Below are 20,869 nucleotides of genomic sequence, written 5' to 3' on the forward strand. Positions count from 1 at the left end.
TCCCTCCCTACGCCCCTTGTAACCTTACACCGCGGGTCATTTCCATTCTACGAGCTCCTCGGTGCCACGAAACTCCCCGGGCAAATGCTTATGATATTTATCGGCGATGATATGGGGAAAACAACCCCTACGGCACTCGGAGATTTTCCCGAATTGTTCTCAGATCGGATCTGTTCTTGATTTTTTCTTCATCAGGTTATGTGGATCGCAATTACGCGGTCTTAGTGTCTCTTAGTGCCTCGCTAAGTCTGTTATAAGGCGATGGCTTCATTGCTCTTTAATTTACCCGGTTTATAGGATCCTGTATACTTGTATCACCCTGTATAATTGAAGATCAGTGTAACATCATTTGGATGTATGAACACTAAGCCTAATTTTTAGATTGCTGAAATTATGAAGATTTAATCAATTTCTTCGTTCAAGCGTTGTAATAAAAATTGAGGATGGTTTAAATAAATACCGTCTTTTCATCGTTATAAAGTAACATACGTTGGCTACTTTTAAGGCTCGGTAGCTTTACTATTACATCGTGGCATCTTTGTTAATCGGTTGGTCCAATTGCGTGTTAGAAAATAACTTAGAAACATCGCCTAAATAACCTGTAAAGTTAATAACCTGTAAAGAAGTGCCTGTAACTTCGTTGTGCTTGCGAATATCGAAGATCAATTTTGGTACAGTAACGTTCGAATGTTCTGCAGTCGAATTAAAATATTTAAAATAAATCAACTTTACTTACGAAGATCGAGCGTGAACCGTTTGTTAGCTCGTGAAACGCAAAGCAAGAATGCCGCCGACACAGGACAAGGTGTAGCCATCTAGCGGTGAAGCATGCGAATAAAATTACAGTTTTCGAGCAACTTATCGTCGCAGAGGAAACACACCGGTGGAGTCAATTTAGTTCCGACGTCCTACCGCCAGATGATCGAGATTCCAAACATACCTTCAGACTGTAAAACTAGAAACTGTAAACAAAGTTATAACAGAAAAAAGGCCTTTGATGGCTCGCTTGTATGATCGTTTGAAATCATTGTTCGTCGGAAAATAATTGTTGTTTGACGCTGCTACGAATAATTGTTTGGCACCGAGAGTAGGCTGCCTTCGGAAAAACTTCAATTCAGCGACATCGGTGACAACAAAATAAAAAGTAAGCTATACAAGAAGTGATGGATATCGCGTTTGGAACATTGTTTAGCACCGCGTGTATCAATCGTTAGACCATTTATATAAGTTATTTCTATTCAGTACTTAAATCTTCGATAACACAATCATGAAAGAAGGACAAGGAAAGTGGGACAATATTTCTCACATTGTAACTAATGAAGATTGCGTTCATGAAAATGGAGAGGTAATTTTATGGAATTGCACATTTATTATCAGATAATTCTATTGTACATATTTCTATTCCGTAAACGTCATTTGATATCTTTTGTTGAATAGAATTACTGGCAAGTTTTTCTAACCTCTGAACTATAAATTATCACAAAATATTTAGAATGTGTAAAAAAAGAACGATCTCTTTGTTGTAATGGCATACTATAAATCTCAAACTATTTTATATTTATCGTTAGCTTTAATATTGTAAACAAGATTGTACAATTGTGCTAGGCCATTAGTACAGAGGATTCTCCTGCAAGGCAGAAACTACACGGATGGCTGAATAAGAACTTACGGATAAAAATGACGGATGGTCGGATCTTAGTAGGGGTGTTCTTGTGTACCGATCGTGATGCCAATGTGATATTAGGATCTTGTTCTGAATTTCTGTCCGAGGATCACACAGAAGCCAGAACCCTTGGTCTAGCAATGATTCCTGGTAGACATATTATTTCGATACATATCGACGCTTGAGCACTTGGACTCTGTTACACGATCTGTACATAATTCAATAATGATCCTCTCATTTCTGATATTTTTTGTTGTAAGTAATTTTATTAAATTAGATTAATAACGTGTAAATTATAAGTTCTAAATGTTGAGCAAATGGAAAGATTGTTTGGTTATGGTAATTGGCGAGACTCGTTATTGTCCTCTTTACTTTCTGAAAAAATAAACGTGATATATTAATAACTGTGTATAGAACGATAACGGTATTTTACTTACCATTCCTAATGCATTTCTCTTGTATAAAGTTGTACTCCTCCTCAAGTATTGCGATATGATCAATTTCTTGTTGTACACTTTTTGCAATATTTTCAATTTGTCCAGAAAGAGAGAAATACAAATTGTCCATTCCAGAAAGATAACTTAGATCAGAAGCTGCTACCGCCAGTCTTTGTACATATTGAATGTATACTGTTAATTTCTGAAAACAAATTATATCATAATATTAGTGCTAACATCAGATTCTATAGTTAGAAACTTATATGAACAGATCCCCACCCTGAAATTCAGAAAATTATGAAATTAGGCATGTGTAGAGCATCGTTTCGATTCATTTCAGAGGGTTAAAAATGAGCCCTTGAAACATTAGACAAAAATTCAGGGAACAATTTGAACTCCATTCTCTGAATTTCTATGTTGGAAATCCTCCTTTGTCAGTCTGTTTGCTTTTACATTTAATTTCTCTTTCATAGTCTGTACTTCTGACCTCATCTCTAGCACTAAATCCCAATGTTCATCATTAACTTGATACTCCAGAGTATCTTTTAATAAAGAAATCAGTTTATTTAACAAACTCCTGAAAAATAACATGAATCATTGTTGTGAATGTTGTTATCCTTGTATGACTGTAAAAATGAAATACAAACTTGTATTCGTCACTAATTCTCATTACTGACATATACGCAACACTTAATGTTTTAGTTGCATTGTCCATAGAATCTGCTATCGACTGTTGTATCATATACTCGACAGTTAATTTTGTAATATCTGCAGGTTGGAGATTTAATTTATCATTTACGGTCGGCCGTTTAGTTTCCGATTGATTCTCAAATAGAAAACTTGTGGCACACTGCACATTGAAAATAATATTAATTTTAAAAACTATACTCGTGTAGGTCGCATCAATAGGAAAATATTTACCATCGCAGGGGTAACCCTTTTCAACAATGTACGAACAACTTGGCGCAATATCATGACGCAATTTTGTAAATAAAGCAAATCTGATACCAATACAGCGTAACCCACACTGAGAATTGTTTATTGCAATCCGATGTTTGATCCTAACCTTAACTCAAATCCGGTTAACTAAGGAAGTTTACTGTCGGTTGCAGTCTTTAAACTGCAACTGGCACTACGTCACGTGAGCAAATTTTAACGCTCACGTGATCCCGGCCTTATTGTTAAAGTTTGTATTTAAAAGTATTGAACACCGTGCCCCTTTTCGTGTCCAAAAAAAAATATTGAGAACTTAGAAGAAATATGTTTTATAAATTTATTATAGTTATTGTAAATACCAAATATATAGTACAATGATCGTTTATTAAATTGAAGGTGATATCAAAGTTTTCTTCAACTTTAAACTTTTTGTAACTGGACCGATATTCACTAATAATTTGAATACAAATACTTGCTGAAAGTAAAGTATCTCAATAACGTGTACAAATATATAAATATCTATTTCCTTAATAATATGTATGTATATACGATTTGTACATAATTAATAATACTACTGCCTTAAATAATCGTGTAGGATAAATAAGCATCCAGAAATAAATTTCTTTTATCGGATTAAAAATTGTGTCTAGATTCGGGAAGACTTTCGTAAGATAAGGTGTGTATGCGTTCTTTCGCAATTGCATAATCCAAAAACATTGCACTGATTTATGTTAGTATTTACTTCATCAATAGTTTACACACTGCTTTATTCACCCAAAATTGAATAAATAACATAATCGAGGACTTGAAATTACATGCATATCCATTGGAATGGTTCGAATCGAAAAATTGTCGAATTCCTGAATAACATTATGAAAACTGAATTTACCTCGCTTAGTACCGTACAGTAAATAGTATACATTAAACAGTTATAAAATTCGAAATACAATCATCATGCTTTGAAATGAATTGCATTGCCGGTACAGTGAAGCGTACGTATTGTAAAAGTTAGGCATCTTGCAGCGAGAATTAATGAATCAGGAATGTGAGAAACAATATAGAATAAAACATTATATTGTTATTGACAAAAACATCGCCTCGTATGTACGTATGTAATTATGATGCTCGTTTCTAGATGTTGGTAAAAAATCAGTTTTAAGCTATAGCGTAATATGTCTAAGAATATAGTATCAAGAAGTATCACAATTAAATATCGTATCCGTAATCAATGAAGCCCGACCAAGTATTATGCTTTACGTCATTTGTAAATAATGACTCAAATAAGAAATTTTCTTGCTGTAAAATACAGTACCATTTGATCCGAAACTCGTTATATAGATTGCTTGGCACCTAAAACACAAAATCCATTATAAATAACGATGTGGTCGGTTTTTCGTTTCTTTTTCTATTTAATACTTCGCGAGATATCGAATTCATTTCTTTTCCGTATGAAGAATGAACGAACTGGTTTCTTAGAACCTGTATACAAACGTATTTAATTATAATAGACCAACGCCTCAATATTCATTCAGCGACGATAATACAATTTCGTGAATTTAATTTAAAGTTCTTTAAATGCATCTTGTAAACTTGCCCTACAACACAATAAATTGCCTAACTTATCAACCGAAGCAAAATCGGTCAATAATAAAAAGTCACACAGTTTTAAATAAATGTTGTTGTCTCTTTAAAGTTCTTGGTGCACTCCGTCCTGGGCAGGACTTTCATGACTCGATGGAGCCTCTTCGTTATCTGGCACCGTGGTCTCCGACGTCTCTGTTTCTATTGTCGTTTCTTTCTTTGTGTCTGTGGTGTTCGCGTTTGAGCTTTCCGTCTGATTCGTCGCAGCCTCTTGTTTCGGTCTCCATATCTTCGCCTTGTTCAGAAGATACTTCACTTCTCTGTCGAGCACTGCCAATTTATTCGCAATTTCGCGAACTTTGTACTTCACGGGTTCATGCGGTGCTGTCTCCTCGTAAGATTTAAGAACATTATCAAAATATTCCTGTAAAAAAAAGAACATTCTATATAAAAACAGATACACCACGATAATATTTCGTGATTTTTTTTAATGCGAATAATTCACCTGAGTCTCGTTGATTACTTTATCTAATGTTTCGATCTCGATCGGAGTGAAAATATCACTCGTTTCACTTAAATTGCGCGTTTTGTTCAGAAACGCTACGCTGGCACTCAATATAGATGTCATGCGTTTTAATACTTCTGGACGTTCCCTGTGTTCGTAGACACGCTCGTACAAATCCTTGGTTAATTTCTGAAGCGCGGCCAGTTTCTCTTCAAACACTTCCGCAGACGCAGTGAATCCATCTTCGTACAACCACTCAGATATTTCTGAACACGCCTTTAATATAGTCTCTATCTCCGGGGGAGTGGCAGCGACTGTATACTCCTCAGATACTAACTTCTGCTGTGCATCGATTATGAACGTTTCTAAATTGTTTAAAGCTGTCTCGCGTCTTGTTTTCTCGAAATCGTATTCATCTAAACGATGTAATCTGAAATTGTACAATATTCACGATATAATAATTATTATGCAGAAAATTTGTGTTCTATATCATATCGCATATATATTATTGTACTTTTCACGTGATTCGGCTAGCTTATCCCCAGAAAGTATTTGCGGTCCCAACTTGATTTCTTCGGCTTTGATGGGCTCCTTGATTGTTATAATTGTAGACTTCTTCTCCTTCTCGATCTTCTCAGTTTTGTTCGCCGTTTTATCCTCCGCGCTCGTAGTCTCATTCTTTTTCTTCATTTTATCTTCTGCCTCTTTTGGTACCTCCGGGTATTCTGGTTCTTCGTGAACGGGTTTCACGTCCTCCTTCAAGGGTTCCTCCGGCTTCGTCTCTTTGTCTTTGTCCTTGTCCTTATCCTTCTCTTTGTCCTTATCTTTATCATCATCCTCCGAGCCTGAAATTTATAAATGATGTTCATCTCACACATTTACAGTTATTTAACATGCAATCCAAAGGTAACAGAAAAATGTAGTAGTATTATTGTATTTAGAAATGCTTGCAAGAAATGGTTCTATATTTTATACGTTTCAGTTGTTCTTCACCAGTCATTTCCAGAACAGAAAATACAATTCGTGCTACGAAACATAAAGAAGTAGTAGTGACTTGATACGAATTGTTTTATAGTCATGGTAATGAAATTAGAGCATCATTTTTTGCAAAGCATTCAGCACAAACCTGTAAAAAGTTTACTAATAGTTGAGACAAGTATTGAGAAAGTACCCTCTTCTTCATTGGGAGCTGAACCTGCTTTTTCGGATACTAGTTCTACATTCACCAAATTAAGAATCCCACTATCGTCCATAGCAAAGTGAGCTTTAATTCCTTTGTTTTCTGCACCTTCCTTAGCGTGTTTGTCTAAAGCTTCAGCAACTCCAGACAACATTATGGTGGATGGATGTAGGTTGCCAATAACACTGAAATTGAAAGAGCATTGCTCGAGGAAAGAAATTCAATGTAGTCAGTCATTAATGACGAAGACACTTACGCTACTTCATGAGGCGGCAAATAATCCAGTTCGGCGTAATTAATATCAAACTGGAAATTATCCGTGAACTTGTTAAATGTGATTATTTTCTTTTGCGGGTAAGGATTCATTTTACCGAACAACGATTTTTTAATCTGAAAGCAGAGTATTTAGAACATCGTGAACTTATTGTTTGCTAAGTTTCAGAACGTTGTTAGAACTTGGCTTACTTGTTTTACTTTGTTATCAACAGTTCTATCAAACATTATTTGTATAGGAAAGAGTACTGCATCTTTGGTAACAAACTTCTTCACTTTGAAGCCTTTACTAAGATCAGCAGCTTTGTACACTGCACCCATTGCAGCTGCCTCATCAGTGTTTATGTTCTTCGATAATTCTACTGTTAAATACTGACTCAATTGTTCCTGTATCTTTGGCATTCTAGTACCTGCTCCAACTAATACTACTTGAGATACGATATCCATTGTTAAACCTAAAAGAAAAAGAGACGTGAATTTAAAAAGAACATACAAAAACCTGTGAGCAACAGCTTAACTGCAAACAAAGGGATACCTGATGTTTGCAAAGCCATCTTAATAGGATCAGCGACTCGCTCGAATAAATCGGAACAAAGTTGTTCCAATTTTTCTCTGGTTACTTTCATCCTGAAGTCATGCTCATCTATAAGTCCTTCGATCTGGGCATAGTGTTCGGTATTCGCGCTCAACACGTTCTTAACACGGCCGGCTTCTTTAAAAAGTTTAGCCATAGCTTTCGGATTACTAGACGCTAAATTTGATGTTTTATTTAAAGCATCAAATTCTTTAGCCAGGTAATCTCGTAATCTAAGTTGTACCTCCAGCCCTCCCAATGTACGATCGTAACCGACACCCAAAACACCAACATGAGAATTAGTTTCAGCAAATCCCTTCTCCTTTGTTTTTATATTTTGATAACTGACGAGCGTCGCAGTTGTACTACTCGCTCCCATATCGTAAAACATCACGTAGTGAGCGGTAGTGGATATTTCCTTGCTTCTAAATATTCCGTAATTCAATGCAACGGCGGTATAATCATTGATTAGTTGCAACACCTTGATCCCAGCAAGTTCTGCAGCTTGTACGAGAGCCCTTCTTTCGATCTGATTGAAAAATCCGGGAACAGTTATCACCGCTTCGCTAATTTTCTGACGAGCTGAATTTTCTGCTAACTCCTTCCCCTTGTGTAAAATTTGTGCAAGCAGCTCCTCCGGTGTATAAGTAGTATTTTCGTTAAGCCTAAATGCGATCGTGTTTCGTTCTTCATCAGAAATTATATCATAGTAAGGGAATCTTTTCATGTAAAGCTGAACCATTGGATTATCTATTGACTTTCCTAAAAGATCTAACATGTATGAAAAGCTACTTTGAGGTGACCTAATTCCTACTACTTGAGCATCTTCCCCAAAACTTCTTTCCCCATTTCGGAAAGCAATTGTAACAGGTGTTTTCCTCTTCGATTCTTTATTAAGAGCTATTTCCATAGGAACACCAGGCTGTAATCAATGCCATTCACAATTACCAACAAGCTTCGTAATTATGAAAACTTACGAATATCTCAGAGCAATTGATTTACTTACAGACACAACAGCAACTTTCATTGATTCGCTACCAATGTCGATACTCATAACAGCGACCCCATTAGTGGTATCAATAAAAATTGCAGCAGTAATCAATAATGCCCATACGAAGGACATCCTGCTTTCGTTTAGGTTCATCTAAAATTAAAGGGAATGCTATGATGAGAATATTAACCTTATTTGTGCATATAAAATCATAATTATTCTCTAACAATAACAATTGTCATAAACATAAACTGATAACATAAACGTACAATAAGATAAGGTATAATGAGTTTGTAAGAAGACGATCACGATTAATATAAAAGAGAACAGGATCGGGAGACAGATTTTATATATAATTCTTCATCATACTTTTTCCGAATGACGAGTTCAAACTCCGAAGATTCCTTGTAAATTAGAATTATTGCAGAGAATATTTGTGAGATTCCATTCGCAAATCTGCAGAAATCCTTATAGAAAGAAAAGCATTAGTCGTTCGAAAGAACTTCTAAACCGGATAGCACAATGAATAAAAGATGCAAATATAATTGATGATTTGTAAGTGGTAGAGAAGAAAACGTTTGCGAAGAGGTTTTTTTATTAATGTAAACTATTCATAAACACACAGCAAGTGATATTTCAATCGCGTGGAGTTTCGCATAGGACTTGTCAAACTTGGTTATAGTAGCCGGGACTCCAAAAGTACGAATCGCAAATAACGGTGTTAAATACATTTCGGCGGCATACCTTTTTGTGCTGTTTGAAACAAAGCGATCGGACAAAAGAGTTACGAACTGTTCTTAAACCATCGGGCATGGGTACAACGCACGTTTCAATCTTTTTCCAACGTAAGAAAAAACACAATGCGCTCGCCTGCAAACGTTTCGTCAAACCGAACACGGGACACGAGACATATGTTTGTGTGGCACAATGCGATTGGTAAAATAAGATGGAAGAAACCGCTCATATTGGTCCGCGTTGGCAAATCAAAACCAATACCCGATCATATTTTACCCCTACCATCGTAAAGTGGTATTTCGAAACGTCGCGAATTTATGAATCAAATTTCCGAGCAATTTCGAAAAAGAGGTCGAAAAGGACAGAGGAGACAGAGAGACGAATAAAGGAAACCAAAATTTATTTAAAAAATTGGAGTACAATTGTTTTCACTCACAACGATCGTACAAATAAATGCAAAATTTATTGTATGTTTTAACAGTAATTGTTTTAAAAACATCGCGCGTGTATGTTCACTTAAAATGTAAGCTTTTGATCGATTATACATACATGCGGTTTTGTATTAACGAAAAATGATCACATGACCCATGAATTCTTTTGCCCATTATTTTGTGATCTACTTTCATGTGGACATGACAACGTTTGCGTTTTATTATAAATTGTGATTAGTTAGATGTTAAATTATTCTTTATAGATAATATAAGTAAGCATCTCAATAACTACTTTTCTATAAGTAATATACACGGTGTCGCAGTATCCCTAATACAAACGGGAAGCGGGCGATTCTCTGGGAAAGAGTAAATCGAAAACATAAAATAAAATGTTTTCATATAAGGCTTTATTCTCGAGAAAATCGAATTGAAATGGTCTCGGAAGCATACGTGCTGTTGAACAGATATTTCCTCGAAAGTAAGGTCTTGTATGAACATATTTTATTGTATATATTTGGCTTAGTTTATCGCATAAAATCACACTCTTTCGGGTCGCGCCGTAAATACTGGGACACCCTGTATAAATTAAAACAGAGGACATTTACAATGTAGTGTTTATAATTATTTTCTCCATAGTTTTAAGTACCTTCGGGAAAAGTCTGTTAAAACCAGGAGGGTTCTGTGCAAAAGGTAGAAATATTTGCAATGCACAAATGTTGAGTATCTTTATACTTCTTCGACTCTTCCAAATTTATATGCCAGAGATCCCAGGAAGATAAATACATTCTGTAAGAACAAGCCTACGCCAGGCCAGTGATGTTTAGCATCTGAAATAACACAATTAGTAGCATTTAATGGTCATAGTTATTAAAAATAATTCAGAAATAATATAATCAACCTGCAGCAACAAAATCTGCGAACAAAATCCAGCAGGCTGCAATTACTGCAGCGAATCCCATTACAAATCCAACAAACACCCAACCTCTTGCACCTGTGTTTCCTAAAAATCCTTCATTGAATCCTTCCCCTCTTATCTGCGCATTCGTCACAGAATTGACCCTAAGTTACAGAACGAATGATTACATCGAAGCCTGTTAAAATATACAAGCAACAGCAATATAGATTTACATGAAAAGAGAAAGGGTTCCGAACACTCCGCAAAGATGATACGCGCTTGATATTTCATTTGGATATTTAGCATGCGCATCAATGATAAACCACCATCCTACAAAGAACTGAAATCATAAAAAAAGAAGTTTAGCCAGGTGATATATTTTACATCACTCTATTCTAATATTACATAGAAGTTTTAGGATAAGAAAAAATATTCTGTCCAACACTTGTTTCGAATGAAAATTCAATCGTAAAGATTTACGACTCGATCGAAATTATTTGTCGTTGCGATGAAGTAACAACAAATGCTGAATAAAAATTACGTTAGAAAGAAAACGTTGCGAAGTAACAACTTTTACGTAGAATCAAATAAAAGAATAAAGTGATGTAATGTCAGTGTCACATTCAAAGCAAACTTCGATGTTTACCAATGTTCCGGCCAGCATAGACGCAAGTATATTGCGTTTATCGCCTATTTCGAACCATATGCATGACAACGATTGAAAATATTCCACGAAAGACGTCATTTCTTGATGTCACCGATAAAATTCGCTGAATGCTAAGTTTTTCGATTAGACAGCTAACCTAAATAATAAGACATATCAACCACGAATATCATCGCACAAACCATACTTAAGCCTTGTGGCACAGACGAGGTATCAGAGTAGACTGGACACCATATGGCGTTATATGTCACATGTTCTGAAATACCGATATTGCTAAAAACCAGAGATTGTCTCACGCCCTCTAGCGAAATACACTTATATGTCCATATCGTCAACATAGACGTATACCTCATTTATGACGTCAGTCTATTCCTATACCGCGTTTGTGCTGTGACATTTAATAATTTTTTCGTATTCGGTAATATAACTATCTTACGATATTTCTTATCGGTGTAATCGTCCTTACCAACAGAGACAATGAAAATTATTTTTTATTATTCTCGTCTGAAATCATTGTTCATTTATAATTAACGAAAGTTTCAAATGTACACCCTATATTGAAATAATATATAATACGCGATAATATTTGGAAATATAATATTGCAATTGATAAGACGGAAACGTTCAAATATAATTTCATTCGTTTAATTTAGATTTTCATTTATTATTTATACGCGACTGCAAACTGTTGATTACAAGAATGTTTCAATTATTTATAGAATTGATCGGAATTATTAAAAGTCCTAACAAGAGGCCTCTTGGTTTTTTTTTTTTTTTTTTTTAAAAGTAAGTTTATTTATCTCGTTACAGTCATAATATACACAGCATAATCCTACTTAAAAATACTGTTAACATTAATAATAAAAATTTATTTATAGCTATTAGTTATCAACTAGGATAAACTTTATAGCTATCTGTAATAATATAATATGATTTAGGCACGTTCTTAGGGCGAGAGATTTAAATGTTATCAGTCTTATATCGATAGTTGTTGGTGAAAGAAAAGGAGAGTCTTAGAAAAACTTTTACCATCTATCTTAAATATGACTTAGGCTACTTAAAAAATAAATAAATAAATAAATAGGGTAGTAGGTGTGGGGTGAGGAGTTGGGATGGGTGGGTTAGGGTTCGGAGGATCTAATTACAAGGGAACTTAAAACTAATGTTGCTGTTAAGCATTTAGCGCTATGTAGTAATTGTGTACGGGTTTTAAGACAATCACTGGTAACTAATGACCTTTGTTTTATCGGAACTTAGTCTATTTTATCACTTTTTGCGGGTTCTTCTGCGTAGTTCGTCAATGTGCCTGGCGTCGTTAGCTAGCCAGGAGTAATCTTTGTTTAGTCTATCGCTGTCCATTTTGTCCTTGATAGAAAGTGCTGTTGAGTAGTTGGATTGGTCACGTATGTATTTGTTGTCGTCTAGGTTGATTTTCTTATTGGCGGAGTGTCTAATCCTATGGTAGATTATGGGTAGGTTGTGCTGATCCTGGATTATTCCTTTATGGTCACAGTAGAGGAACAGCTCTGGGGGTATGTATCCTGAGCTTAACTTGTTAGGGGTCGTCTCTTCGTCCGTTTTCATTATGTCTATTAGTATTTGATTTTTGGTGTGGCCAATCCTGCTGAAGTACTTTCGAGTGAGCTTTAAGTTGAAGCAGTCTATTCTTGGGATATCGGCTATTGTGTATATTTTAATATTGCTGATTCTTTTGGTGTAGTTTGAATCTGCTGTTCTATATCGGCCGAGGCATGTTCTTAGGCACGATCTCTCAAATCTCCTTGTTTTTTCTAAAATTGTTGGCCCGGTGTTCCAGAAAATGGGTGCGGCATACGTTAGTATGGGTCTGACTAATAATTGGTAGCAGATGAGCTTGGCTTTTGTGGAAAGGTTTTTGTTATAGAACAGTCTTGAGTTGGCTTTGAAGGTTTTTCTGGCTTTGTCTAGTTGCGTGATGTGGTGTTTGTTTAATCTTAAAAGATGGTCTAGTTGTACTCCTAGATATTTTACTAGCTTTTTTGGGGGGATTTCAACAGTTTCGTTAGTGTGAGTGTTTTTAGCTGTGATTGATGCTTTTTCTATCTTTATTACGTTTGAGTATTTTATTTGTTTTACCGGTCTGCGGAAGAATATTAGCTCACTTTTGGTGGGATTAATTTTCAGGTTCCAGTTTTTATAGTAGTCAGTAATGTGATTTAGTGTTATTTGGAGTGAGTTTTCGATTTGTCCTACGTCCGTGTCAGCTTTGTAGATTATTAAGTCGTCTGCGTAGGCAATCGAGTGTAGTCTGTCTGCAGTGTTGAGTCCGAATTCGTTTATAATTTCGCTATTATAAATGTTGAAGAGTATTGGTGATGTTACTGTTCCTTGTTGTAGGCCTTCTGAGATTTGGAATGTGGTGGTAGACATTTTCGTTCCGTCCCATGTGCGGAACGTTTTTCCTTTAATCATGTTTGATATTAGTAGGATTAGTCCTGCTGGAAATTTGTATTTGTCGAGTTTATGGATTAGACCATTGTGCCATACTGAATCAAATGCTTTTTCCAGATCTAGCAATATTGCCCCCACTGTCAGTCCGTTGTGTAGGTAATTGTTGAGGTCAGAAGTTAATTTGTGAATTGCGTGTGTGGTGGAAAGTTTGTTCTTAAATCCGAATTGGTTATCTGGTATAATATTGTGTGCAGTTATGTGCTTCATTAGGTTTTGTTTGATTATTTTTTCAAAAATTTTACTGATGTTCGCAGTGAGACTAATGGGTCTGTAGTTTTGTGGCTCTTCTGGGTTTTTAGCTTTTTTTAGTATCGGTAGAATTTTGGCTTGTTTCCATCTGTTTGGGTAATAGGCGTGTGTTAGGGATTCCCCCTCTGGGCTTCACGGCGGGGGCCAGGCACATAGGTCCTTAATGGCTAGGGGGGTGGGCCTGTCACCCCGTGGCGGAAACGTTAGTTTTCGAGCCTGGTAAAACTCATGGGCCCCGTCGACAGTTTTATGGTGGTCCTCCGTAAAGGACTTATCCCTGATTTACGACCAGGCCGTTAGCGGAGTTGGGACTTGGACCACTCGGCGTGATTGCTTCCAGATGGGGTAGATTCCAAATTTTCCCTTGAGGAGGAAACTCATCTGGAGGCGTTCGCGGTACCCTTTCCAAAGGTCCCAACCATCTTCATTCCAACCAATTAGCGTTCGGTTTTTGAGCCTGCCGTGATTGGGCAGTTTTTCCTCGCCGCCCACCCTTAAGTAAAGGTAGGGATAACCGAGGTGACCTCGTGGATGCCACACGATTATTCGACAGTCCTGATCTGTCCATCCACCCTGATCCATCTTGAGTCGTCAGTGGATACAGAGGTCTCCCGGGAAGCTAATTGTTGGAGCACCCGGTTAGCAAAATAGAGTTTTAGTCGGCACACTAACGTGCAAATTACTACAAAGCTCGAAGCTCACAAGGAGCATCACGAGCACTAACAGCGTGGTTAATTGCGTTATTAAAGAGTATTGTGTACTCTGTTATGATGGTTGTCGGTAGATTTTTTATGGCAATTGATGGGATATTGTCCAGACCCGACGAAGTCTTATTATTTAGTTTTTTTATAATTTCGTTAACTTCACTGCAAGAAATGAAATGGTTGGTTTCGTTATCCAGGTGTACTGGTCTGTGTGCTGGGTTAGTGTCTGTGAATGTTGTAAATGTTGCCTTTGTATCTGTCATTCTTTTTGCTATTTTGCTGTATTTGTCTGTTGTTTCGTCTGCCAGTCTTTTGGTGGTTGTATTGGTGTTAGTGTATCTTGGTGAGTTTATTCTTTCCAGATACTTTCCTATTATCTCGAGTTTAGTAATCGGATCTGTAATGTAAAGTTCGTTGTTGTCGGTCCTGTCTGGTAAACTCTTCGCTATTTCTTTGTTAAATTCGTTTTTGTTAATATCAAGTCTGAGGTTTTCGATGTTAGTGTGTTTTTGTGGTCTCAGTATCCTGTTAATGGTCGGGAAAAATTCATTGGCGTCCTTGAAGTTTATATTTTTGATGATGGAGGCCCAGTATGCGGTTGCTGCTTTGGAGATTTCGATGTGGAGTTTTTTATTGAGTATTTTTATTGTCCGTTTCATTCTGTTCGTCTCCTGTCTGCTGTGCTTGCTCGGGCTTTGGTACCTGATGAAATGCAACCTCGATATTAGACATGACTTTGCCGCGTGTAATTTATTAGTGTTGTTGCTGATGTATTTTTGATAATAGTTTGTATTGCTAGATTTATTTGATGGGACTATTTCTTTAATTGTTTTTGTGATAAGCAGTTCGAGGTAGTTGATGCCTTCGTCTATTTCATTTATTGTGAGATTCCTATTATCCGGTAGTTTATTATTTAGGTGCTTATCGGCCCGCTTGGCGAATTTTCGCCAATTAGTTTTTTTATAGTTGTATGAGTGGGGTTTCGGAGGAGTTGGTGTTAATCCATGGAACAGTGTGGTTGGTTCTATTGCGAATGTTAGTGCATTATGATCGCTGTCGTATGGGTTTGTTCTTATTTTGTTGTTGATGAGGTTCAGAATTTCTAGTCTGCTGTCTGTTATGCAGTAATCCAGGAAAGAGTTTGCTTTGGTGTACGTAGGGTTGGCAGCTGCGTAGATTGTTGTTTTGTGTGATATGCAGTTGTCGCTCTCCCATTGTAGTAATCGTCTGCCCCTGTCGTTCGTGTTTGAGTCACCCCAGTGTGTATTTCTGGCGTTTATGTCGCCGGCTATGATGAAGTAAATGTTTTCGTTGTCCAGATGAAAGTCTTTGAAAAGTTGTTCGAACTCTATTATGAATGTGTTTTTTGTGGATTGTGGGGCGTATATGCTGAATATGAGTAATGTTTTTTTCGAGTTTACTATTATTTTTATCACTGTGTATTCTATGATTCTATTTTTCTTTGAGTTTGGGTATGTGACCATAGTGTAATTGATGGTGTTTTTTATAGCTATTGCAGTGCCTCCGCCTCTCGAGTTTGGAGCTCTGTCTGTCCTAATTATGTCGTAGTTGTCTAGTTTCAGTTTGTGTTTGTTGTTCAGTTTGGTTTCTGAGATCAGTATGATGTCGTGTTTGTAAGCTTCGATATATTTTTGTAAGTCTAGTCTTTTCTTGATTGTGCACAGTGAATTTACGTTTATCGCTGATATTTTGATTGGGTTGCTGGTGGTTGTGTGATCCATTACTCGATTGTCCATTGTGCTAAATAATCTATTCTCAGTGTGTTTTGTGTGATTTTATTATTGAGATCGGCTAGTTGCTCTTTGATCTCGTCTAGGCTATTTCTGAATATTTCAAGTATTTGGCTTATATTTATGTTGTTCTGGTTATTATTGTCCGTTGCTTGAACTTGTGTTCTTTCGTTGCTGTTGGTCGGTATTCTTTGGGGGGTGAGCCTTTCGTTTCTGGTGTGTGTTTCGGGTTGTGCTATATGTTGTGTGTATGGCATTCTATTGTTTTTTGTGATGTTTGCGTATGAGATGCTGGGATCAAATTGTCTGTGAATTTTTTGTGTTTTTTCGAGAGTTTTTCTGTTTTTGTTTTCGTGTACTTGCTTCTTTATGTTCAATACCATAGACATATATGGGCAGCCCAGGTAAGAGGCCGGGTGCCCATTTTCCCCGCAGTTAGCGCATTTTAGCGCGTTTTTGCTACCTGCTTTGTCGATGCTGCACTTTCCCGGTTCATGGCTTTGTGCGCATTTGACGCATCTGAACCCCATATTGCAGTTAGAGCTGGCGTGTCCAACTCTTTGGCAGTTTTTGCACTGAAAGATTTTAGGCTTTCTAAGCCTTTCCCATCTTATTGCTTGGCTTAGCAGTTTTCTGATTTTTAGTAGCTCCTGGTGATTACTATTTTTGTCTATTTGTACTATGAAGTGGTATTTGTTGCTATTTGTGCGGTCGAATTGTAGTTTGTTAATTTTTGTTATGGTTATGTTGTTAATTTTGAGATCATCTAGCGCGGCCATTACCTCAGCTTCATTGAAGCCTCCTCGGATGCCCTTAAGGACGAATGACTTATTTTTAAGGTGGGTTGGGGTGAAGGAGTGGAATCGGAGGTTTTTTTCTTTCAGGATTTCTAAGCATTTAAAGTGGGCAGACTCGTTACTGGCGTTGAGCCTTACAGTATCTTCATCGAGTTGTCTTACCGTAAATGCCTCTGTGCTGAGTTCATTTTCTGAGATCAGTGCTATTATGGTTTTAATCTTTGACTTTGTTATGTATATAGGTGGCATTCTGCCCTTCCCTTTTGGTGTGGGGGCATTTTCAGAAGGCCCCTCCGTTTCCATGTACTCAGCGCCCTCTTCCGCGAGGGGGTTGTACTTGGTGGTGACGAAGCTGTCCCGTGGCGCTGTCTTAGATGGGTGGCGAAATCCTTCACTATCGGGCTCGCCATTGTTCTGGCTTCGGCCTTGTCCTCCTCTCCTCGAGGCAGCCAGGTTAGGTTTGTGGACCTTCCTGGTGCTTTCGAATATTTTGTCATAATTCCGCGCACTAAATTCTTTGTCGAAATTTCTTACCACCCGCTTAAGTTGGATCGCTTGATATTTCATTTGGATATTTAGCATGCGCATCAATGATAAACCACCATCCTACAAAGAACTGAAATCATAAAAAAAGAAGTTTAGCCAGGTGATATATTTTACATCACTCTATTCTAGTATTACATAGAAGTTTTAGGATAAGAAAAAATATTCTGTCCAACACTTGTTTCGAATGAAAATTCAATCGTAAAGATTTACGACTCGATCGAAATTATTTGTCGTTGCGATGAAGTAACAACAAATGCTGAATAAAAATTATGTTAGAAAGAAAACGTTGCGAAGTAACAACAACTTTTACGTAGAATCAAATAAAAGAATAAAGTGATGTAATGTCAGTGTCACATTCAAAGCAAACTTCGATGTTTACCAATGTTCCGGCCAGCATAGACGCAAGTATATTGCGTTTATCGCCTATTTCGAACCATATGCATGACAACGATTGAAAATATTCCACGAAAGACGTCATTCTTGATGTCACCGATAAAATTCGCTGAATGCTAAGTTTTTCGATTAGACAGTTAACCTAAATAATAAGACATATCAACCACGAATATCATCGCACAAACCATACTTAAGCCTTGTGGCACAGACGAGGTATCAGAGTAGACTGGACACCATATGGCGTTATATGTCACATGTTCTGAAATACCGATATTGCTAAAAACCAGAGATTGTCTCACGCCCTCTAGCGAAATACACTTATATGTCCACATCGTCAACATAGACGTATACCTCATTTATGACGTCAGTCTATTCCTATACCGCGTTTGTGCTGTGACATTTAATATAATTTTTTCGTATTCGGTAATATAACCATCTTACGATATTTCTTATCGGTGTAATCGTCCTTACCAACAGAGACAATGAAAATTATTTTTTATTATTCTCGTCTGAAATCATTGTTCATTTATAATTAACGAAAGTTTCAAATGTACACCCTATATTGAAATAATATATAATACGCGATAATATTTGGAAATATAATATTGCAATTGATAAGACGGAAACGTTCAAATATAATTTCATTCGTTTAATTTAGATTTTCATTTATTATTTATACGCGACTGCAAACTGTTGATTACAAGAATGTTTCAATTATTTATAGAATTGATGACCGGAATTATTAAAAGTCCTAACAAGAGGCCTCTTGGTCTAGGGGTATGATTCCTGCTTTGGGTGCAGGAGGTCCCGGGTTCAAATCCCGGAGAGGCCCAATTTTTTTTTAACTTTCAATTGTACATTATACTTAAAATTTACGCAGATCGTTTCTCAATTAACAACAAACATTGCTACAAAAATCCTTGCAACGTTATTATTATATTTTTCTCGAGAAATTCAACTTATTTTACTTAGAACGCGTGTACAAGACAACATTTTATTGAAATAATGTCATGAAAAATACAATATTTCCGAGACTGGATAGGATACGAGTACATGGCAACGCAGCTGTTTAATCAAATACAGCTTAATTCATATTCATAATTAGGTCATTTACGTTTTTATCAGACTTCATAATTTATGCTTTATCACTGAATACACAAGATCCGCCAGTCTCCCTGATGTCACGTTTGGAGTAAACATCTGCAGAGATAGAGTCTAATTAGTAACAAATATTAACAGTTCACAGTTTCATTATCGAACAAAAATTGTTTCAATAAATTGGAGACAATGACACCACACTGAACAGTGGCACCAAGCCAAAGATAAAAATGGAATTTTACCCAAAATGGAATTTTATCACAGAACTATAGAATCCATAGCTCTTTGTTCAAGTCCTTTGCAACAATTACAAAGAAATAAAGGAAGAAACATTCCAAAAATACATATACCGTTAGATAAATTTTTCGATGCAATTTATTATTGTAATAGGAAACTCTTGATATACAGTGAACCATAAAATAAAAATAATTCGTTACGACGTGTGACACCGAATACTCTCTCAACATTCTTGCAATCTGGAGATCCTAAATAAATTTGATACACTCGGAAAAATTCATTTCCAACCCCTGACAGCTATATAACGATTTCCACAAAAACAGCTGGTACACGCCGGGGTCGTCGTAGAACCCAGACAAAAAGTGCGGACTGATTCGTTAATTTAATTCTAGACGAACGCCCCATTGGCATTCTTAGCCGGTGTATATTTCCGTGACCCACACACACACACATACACATACACACGGATGACACGGCAGCGAACGCGTTAATCAGATTACTTTTTGTCCGCCACTGGCTCGGTTTCCCAGCGTGCCCCGCGACCGTTTCGAATCGCCCGCCTCCGGTGTTCCCTACTCCTCGGGCAGGTTTAAAATGGCGTCGGGAACCAGCGGCGCGCATGCACCAGTTCCTCAATGGTCGGGCAAAAACACAGCTGGTCTACGATCACCGAAGCAAGCTGACGGTCGGAACGCTATCAATGTGATTTTCGTGTGATTCTCACCGATCTACCGGTCAGATCGCGAGAGTACGTGGCGAGCGTGCGTCGAGGATTCGTTCAGTGCCCGGGGCCAGTGTTTGATGTGTGTGCTTAGATGTATGCAAACCTCGGTAATCTCGGTGTCACGAGGATTTTTCACTGCCCTGGATACAAAGGAGTCTCGAGAGGTGGTTCGTGCGTCCTTTCGGTAAGTCCTTCCTTCTAAGATCCTTTAATTGAATTAGACACCCCGGCGACGATCGGCCGAACCACCACCAGTTCTCCCAACAAAAAAAAACCTCTGCTCGACCGAGTCACCTTTTTTTCTTTTCTCTCTCTTCCCCCCCGTCTAAAACGCTCCGTGCGATCTGCACGGGAAGTGTCCGTAGTCCCGTGAACCCCTGGTCGAACTTTCGAGCCACGGGAACGGAGAAGATTCCTCGCGGGAGAGAACGTCTTTCTCTCGTAACACAACAGAGATAATCGTGTACCTCAACTCCGCTTAGGTAACTCCGATCGCAGGGTGCTGTGCGGTACCTGTGATCATAGGAGTCGTTAGCAACGGCGTAGCTGCAGGGGGTAGGGTTTTAGAGGATCCGTAGTGGAGTTTTCGGGGCTGGCTGGTGCCTAATTATAAGGAGCCAAGGCGGAACGATAGATTGTTCCCTCGGTAAAAAAGCATTCTCGAAATCGGCCCGGAAAGCCCGGCGTTCGCGGTCCGTGCAGCATCAATCGGTAAATAGGTCAGAGGAAAGTTTCCGTAATCCCGCAGTCGGATCCCGGACAGGTTCGCCTGTTGAGAGGGAGATCCTTATCGCTTGTTATCTGTCGTTGCTCCTCTCCTGCATGCGGAACCGTAGGACTCTCGACGGCACTCCCCCCCCCCCTCCCTCCCTCTCTCTCTCCGGGTCACGCCGTGTCTTTTAATCTTTTGTTATCTCGGCCGCTGGAAGATCGTAGGTTCTTCCCCGGGACTTTTTATCGTCGTTACGCAGGGTACGTGTGCACCGACGGTAAACAACACCGAGACGGAAGCCTC

At 37.7% G+C, this 20,869-nt stretch overlaps 5 protein-coding genes and 1 non-coding gene across 11 annotated transcripts in view; 3 read left to right on the forward strand and 3 right to left on the reverse strand.

Annotated features, from left to right (window-relative positions):
- The first annotated feature begins 926 nt into the window (after positions 1-926).
- Sbat (LSMD1 domain-containing protein Sbat) lies at positions 927-2,067 on the forward strand. Of its 2 annotated transcripts, none has more exons than XM_033475697.2 (3): positions 927-1,144; positions 1,229-1,345; positions 1,606-2,067. In XM_033475697.2, the coding sequence occupies exons 2-3, from the start codon at positions 1,268-1,270 to the stop codon at positions 1,846-1,848; spliced, it is 321 nt and encodes a 106-aa protein (XP_033331588.1). In that variant the 5' UTR covers positions 927-1,144; positions 1,229-1,267; the 3' UTR covers positions 1,849-2,067. The 2 variants fall into 2 exon arrangements, with proteins under 2 accessions (XP_033331588.1, XP_033331587.1); XM_033475696.2 differs by having other exon boundaries at positions 929-1,144; positions 1,243-1,345.
- LOC117223425 (uncharacterized) lies at positions 1,901-3,637 on the reverse strand. The gene is made up of 5 exons (XM_033475694.2): positions 3,022-3,637; positions 2,748-2,950; positions 2,554-2,677; positions 2,101-2,302; positions 1,901-2,038 (listed from the first exon to the last, which is right to left on the reverse strand). The coding sequence occupies exons 1-5, from the start codon at positions 3,073-3,075 to the stop codon at positions 1,998-2,000; spliced, it is 624 nt and encodes a 207-aa protein (XP_033331585.1). The 5' UTR covers positions 3,076-3,637; the 3' UTR covers positions 1,901-1,997.
- Positions 3,638-3,786: 149 nt separating this feature from the next.
- Grp170 (hypoxia up-regulated Grp170 co-chaperone protein) lies at positions 3,787-9,045 on the reverse strand. 4 transcript variants are annotated; one of them, XM_033475692.2, is made up of 10 exons: positions 8,885-9,032; positions 8,510-8,607; positions 8,156-8,293; positions 7,111-8,071; positions 6,768-7,030; positions 6,559-6,692; positions 6,249-6,487; positions 5,637-5,967; positions 5,123-5,552; positions 3,787-5,041 (listed from the first exon to the last, which is right to left on the reverse strand). In XM_033475692.2, the coding sequence occupies exons 3-10, from the start codon at positions 8,291-8,293 to the stop codon at positions 4,724-4,726; spliced, it is 2,814 nt and encodes a 937-aa protein (XP_033331583.2). In that variant the 5' UTR covers positions 8,510-8,607; positions 8,885-9,032; the 3' UTR covers positions 3,787-4,723. The 4 variants fall into 4 exon arrangements, with proteins under 4 accessions (XP_033331583.2, XP_033331582.2, XP_033331581.2 ...); XM_033475691.2 differs by lacking the exon at positions 8,510-8,607 and having other exon boundaries at positions 6,294-6,487; positions 8,885-9,045; XM_033475690.2 differs by lacking the exon at positions 8,510-8,607 and having other exon boundaries at positions 8,885-9,045.
- Positions 9,046-9,258: 213 nt separating this feature from the next.
- Positions 9,259-11,085, reverse strand: LOC117223426 (transmembrane protein 50A). The gene is made up of 4 exons (XM_033475695.2): positions 10,848-11,085; positions 10,435-10,541; positions 10,205-10,365; positions 9,259-10,133 (listed from the first exon to the last, which is right to left on the reverse strand). Exons 1-4 carry the CDS (start codon positions 10,944-10,946, stop codon positions 10,033-10,035), a joined length of 468 nt encoding a protein of 155 aa, XP_033331586.1. The 5' UTR covers positions 10,947-11,085; the 3' UTR covers positions 9,259-10,032.
- Positions 11,086-18,555: 7,470 nt separating this feature from the next.
- TRNAP-UGG (transfer RNA proline (anticodon UGG)) lies at positions 18,556-18,627 on the forward strand. The gene has a single exon. It is a non-coding gene; the product is annotated as a tRNA-Pro (tRNA).
- Positions 18,628-19,739: 1,112 nt separating this feature from the next.
- The window catches only part of LOC117224039 (Organic anion transporting polypeptide 30B), a 121,665-nt gene continuing 120,535 nt past the window's right edge, over positions 19,740-20,869 (forward strand). The window contains exon 1 of one of the 2 annotated variants that reach the window (XM_076528686.1): positions 19,740-20,038. The gene's annotated coding sequence lies outside the window, so the exon portion shown is untranslated. The remainder of the gene's footprint in view (positions 20,039-20,869) is intronic. The other variant, XM_076528685.1, reaches the window with a different exon arrangement.

Source organism: Megalopta genalis, chromosome 2, assembly GCF_051020955.1.
Source record: "Megalopta genalis isolate 19385.01 chromosome 2, iyMegGena1_principal, whole genome shotgun sequence".
Classification (NCBI taxonomy): Eukaryota; Metazoa; Arthropoda; class Insecta; order Hymenoptera; family Halictidae; genus Megalopta; species Megalopta genalis.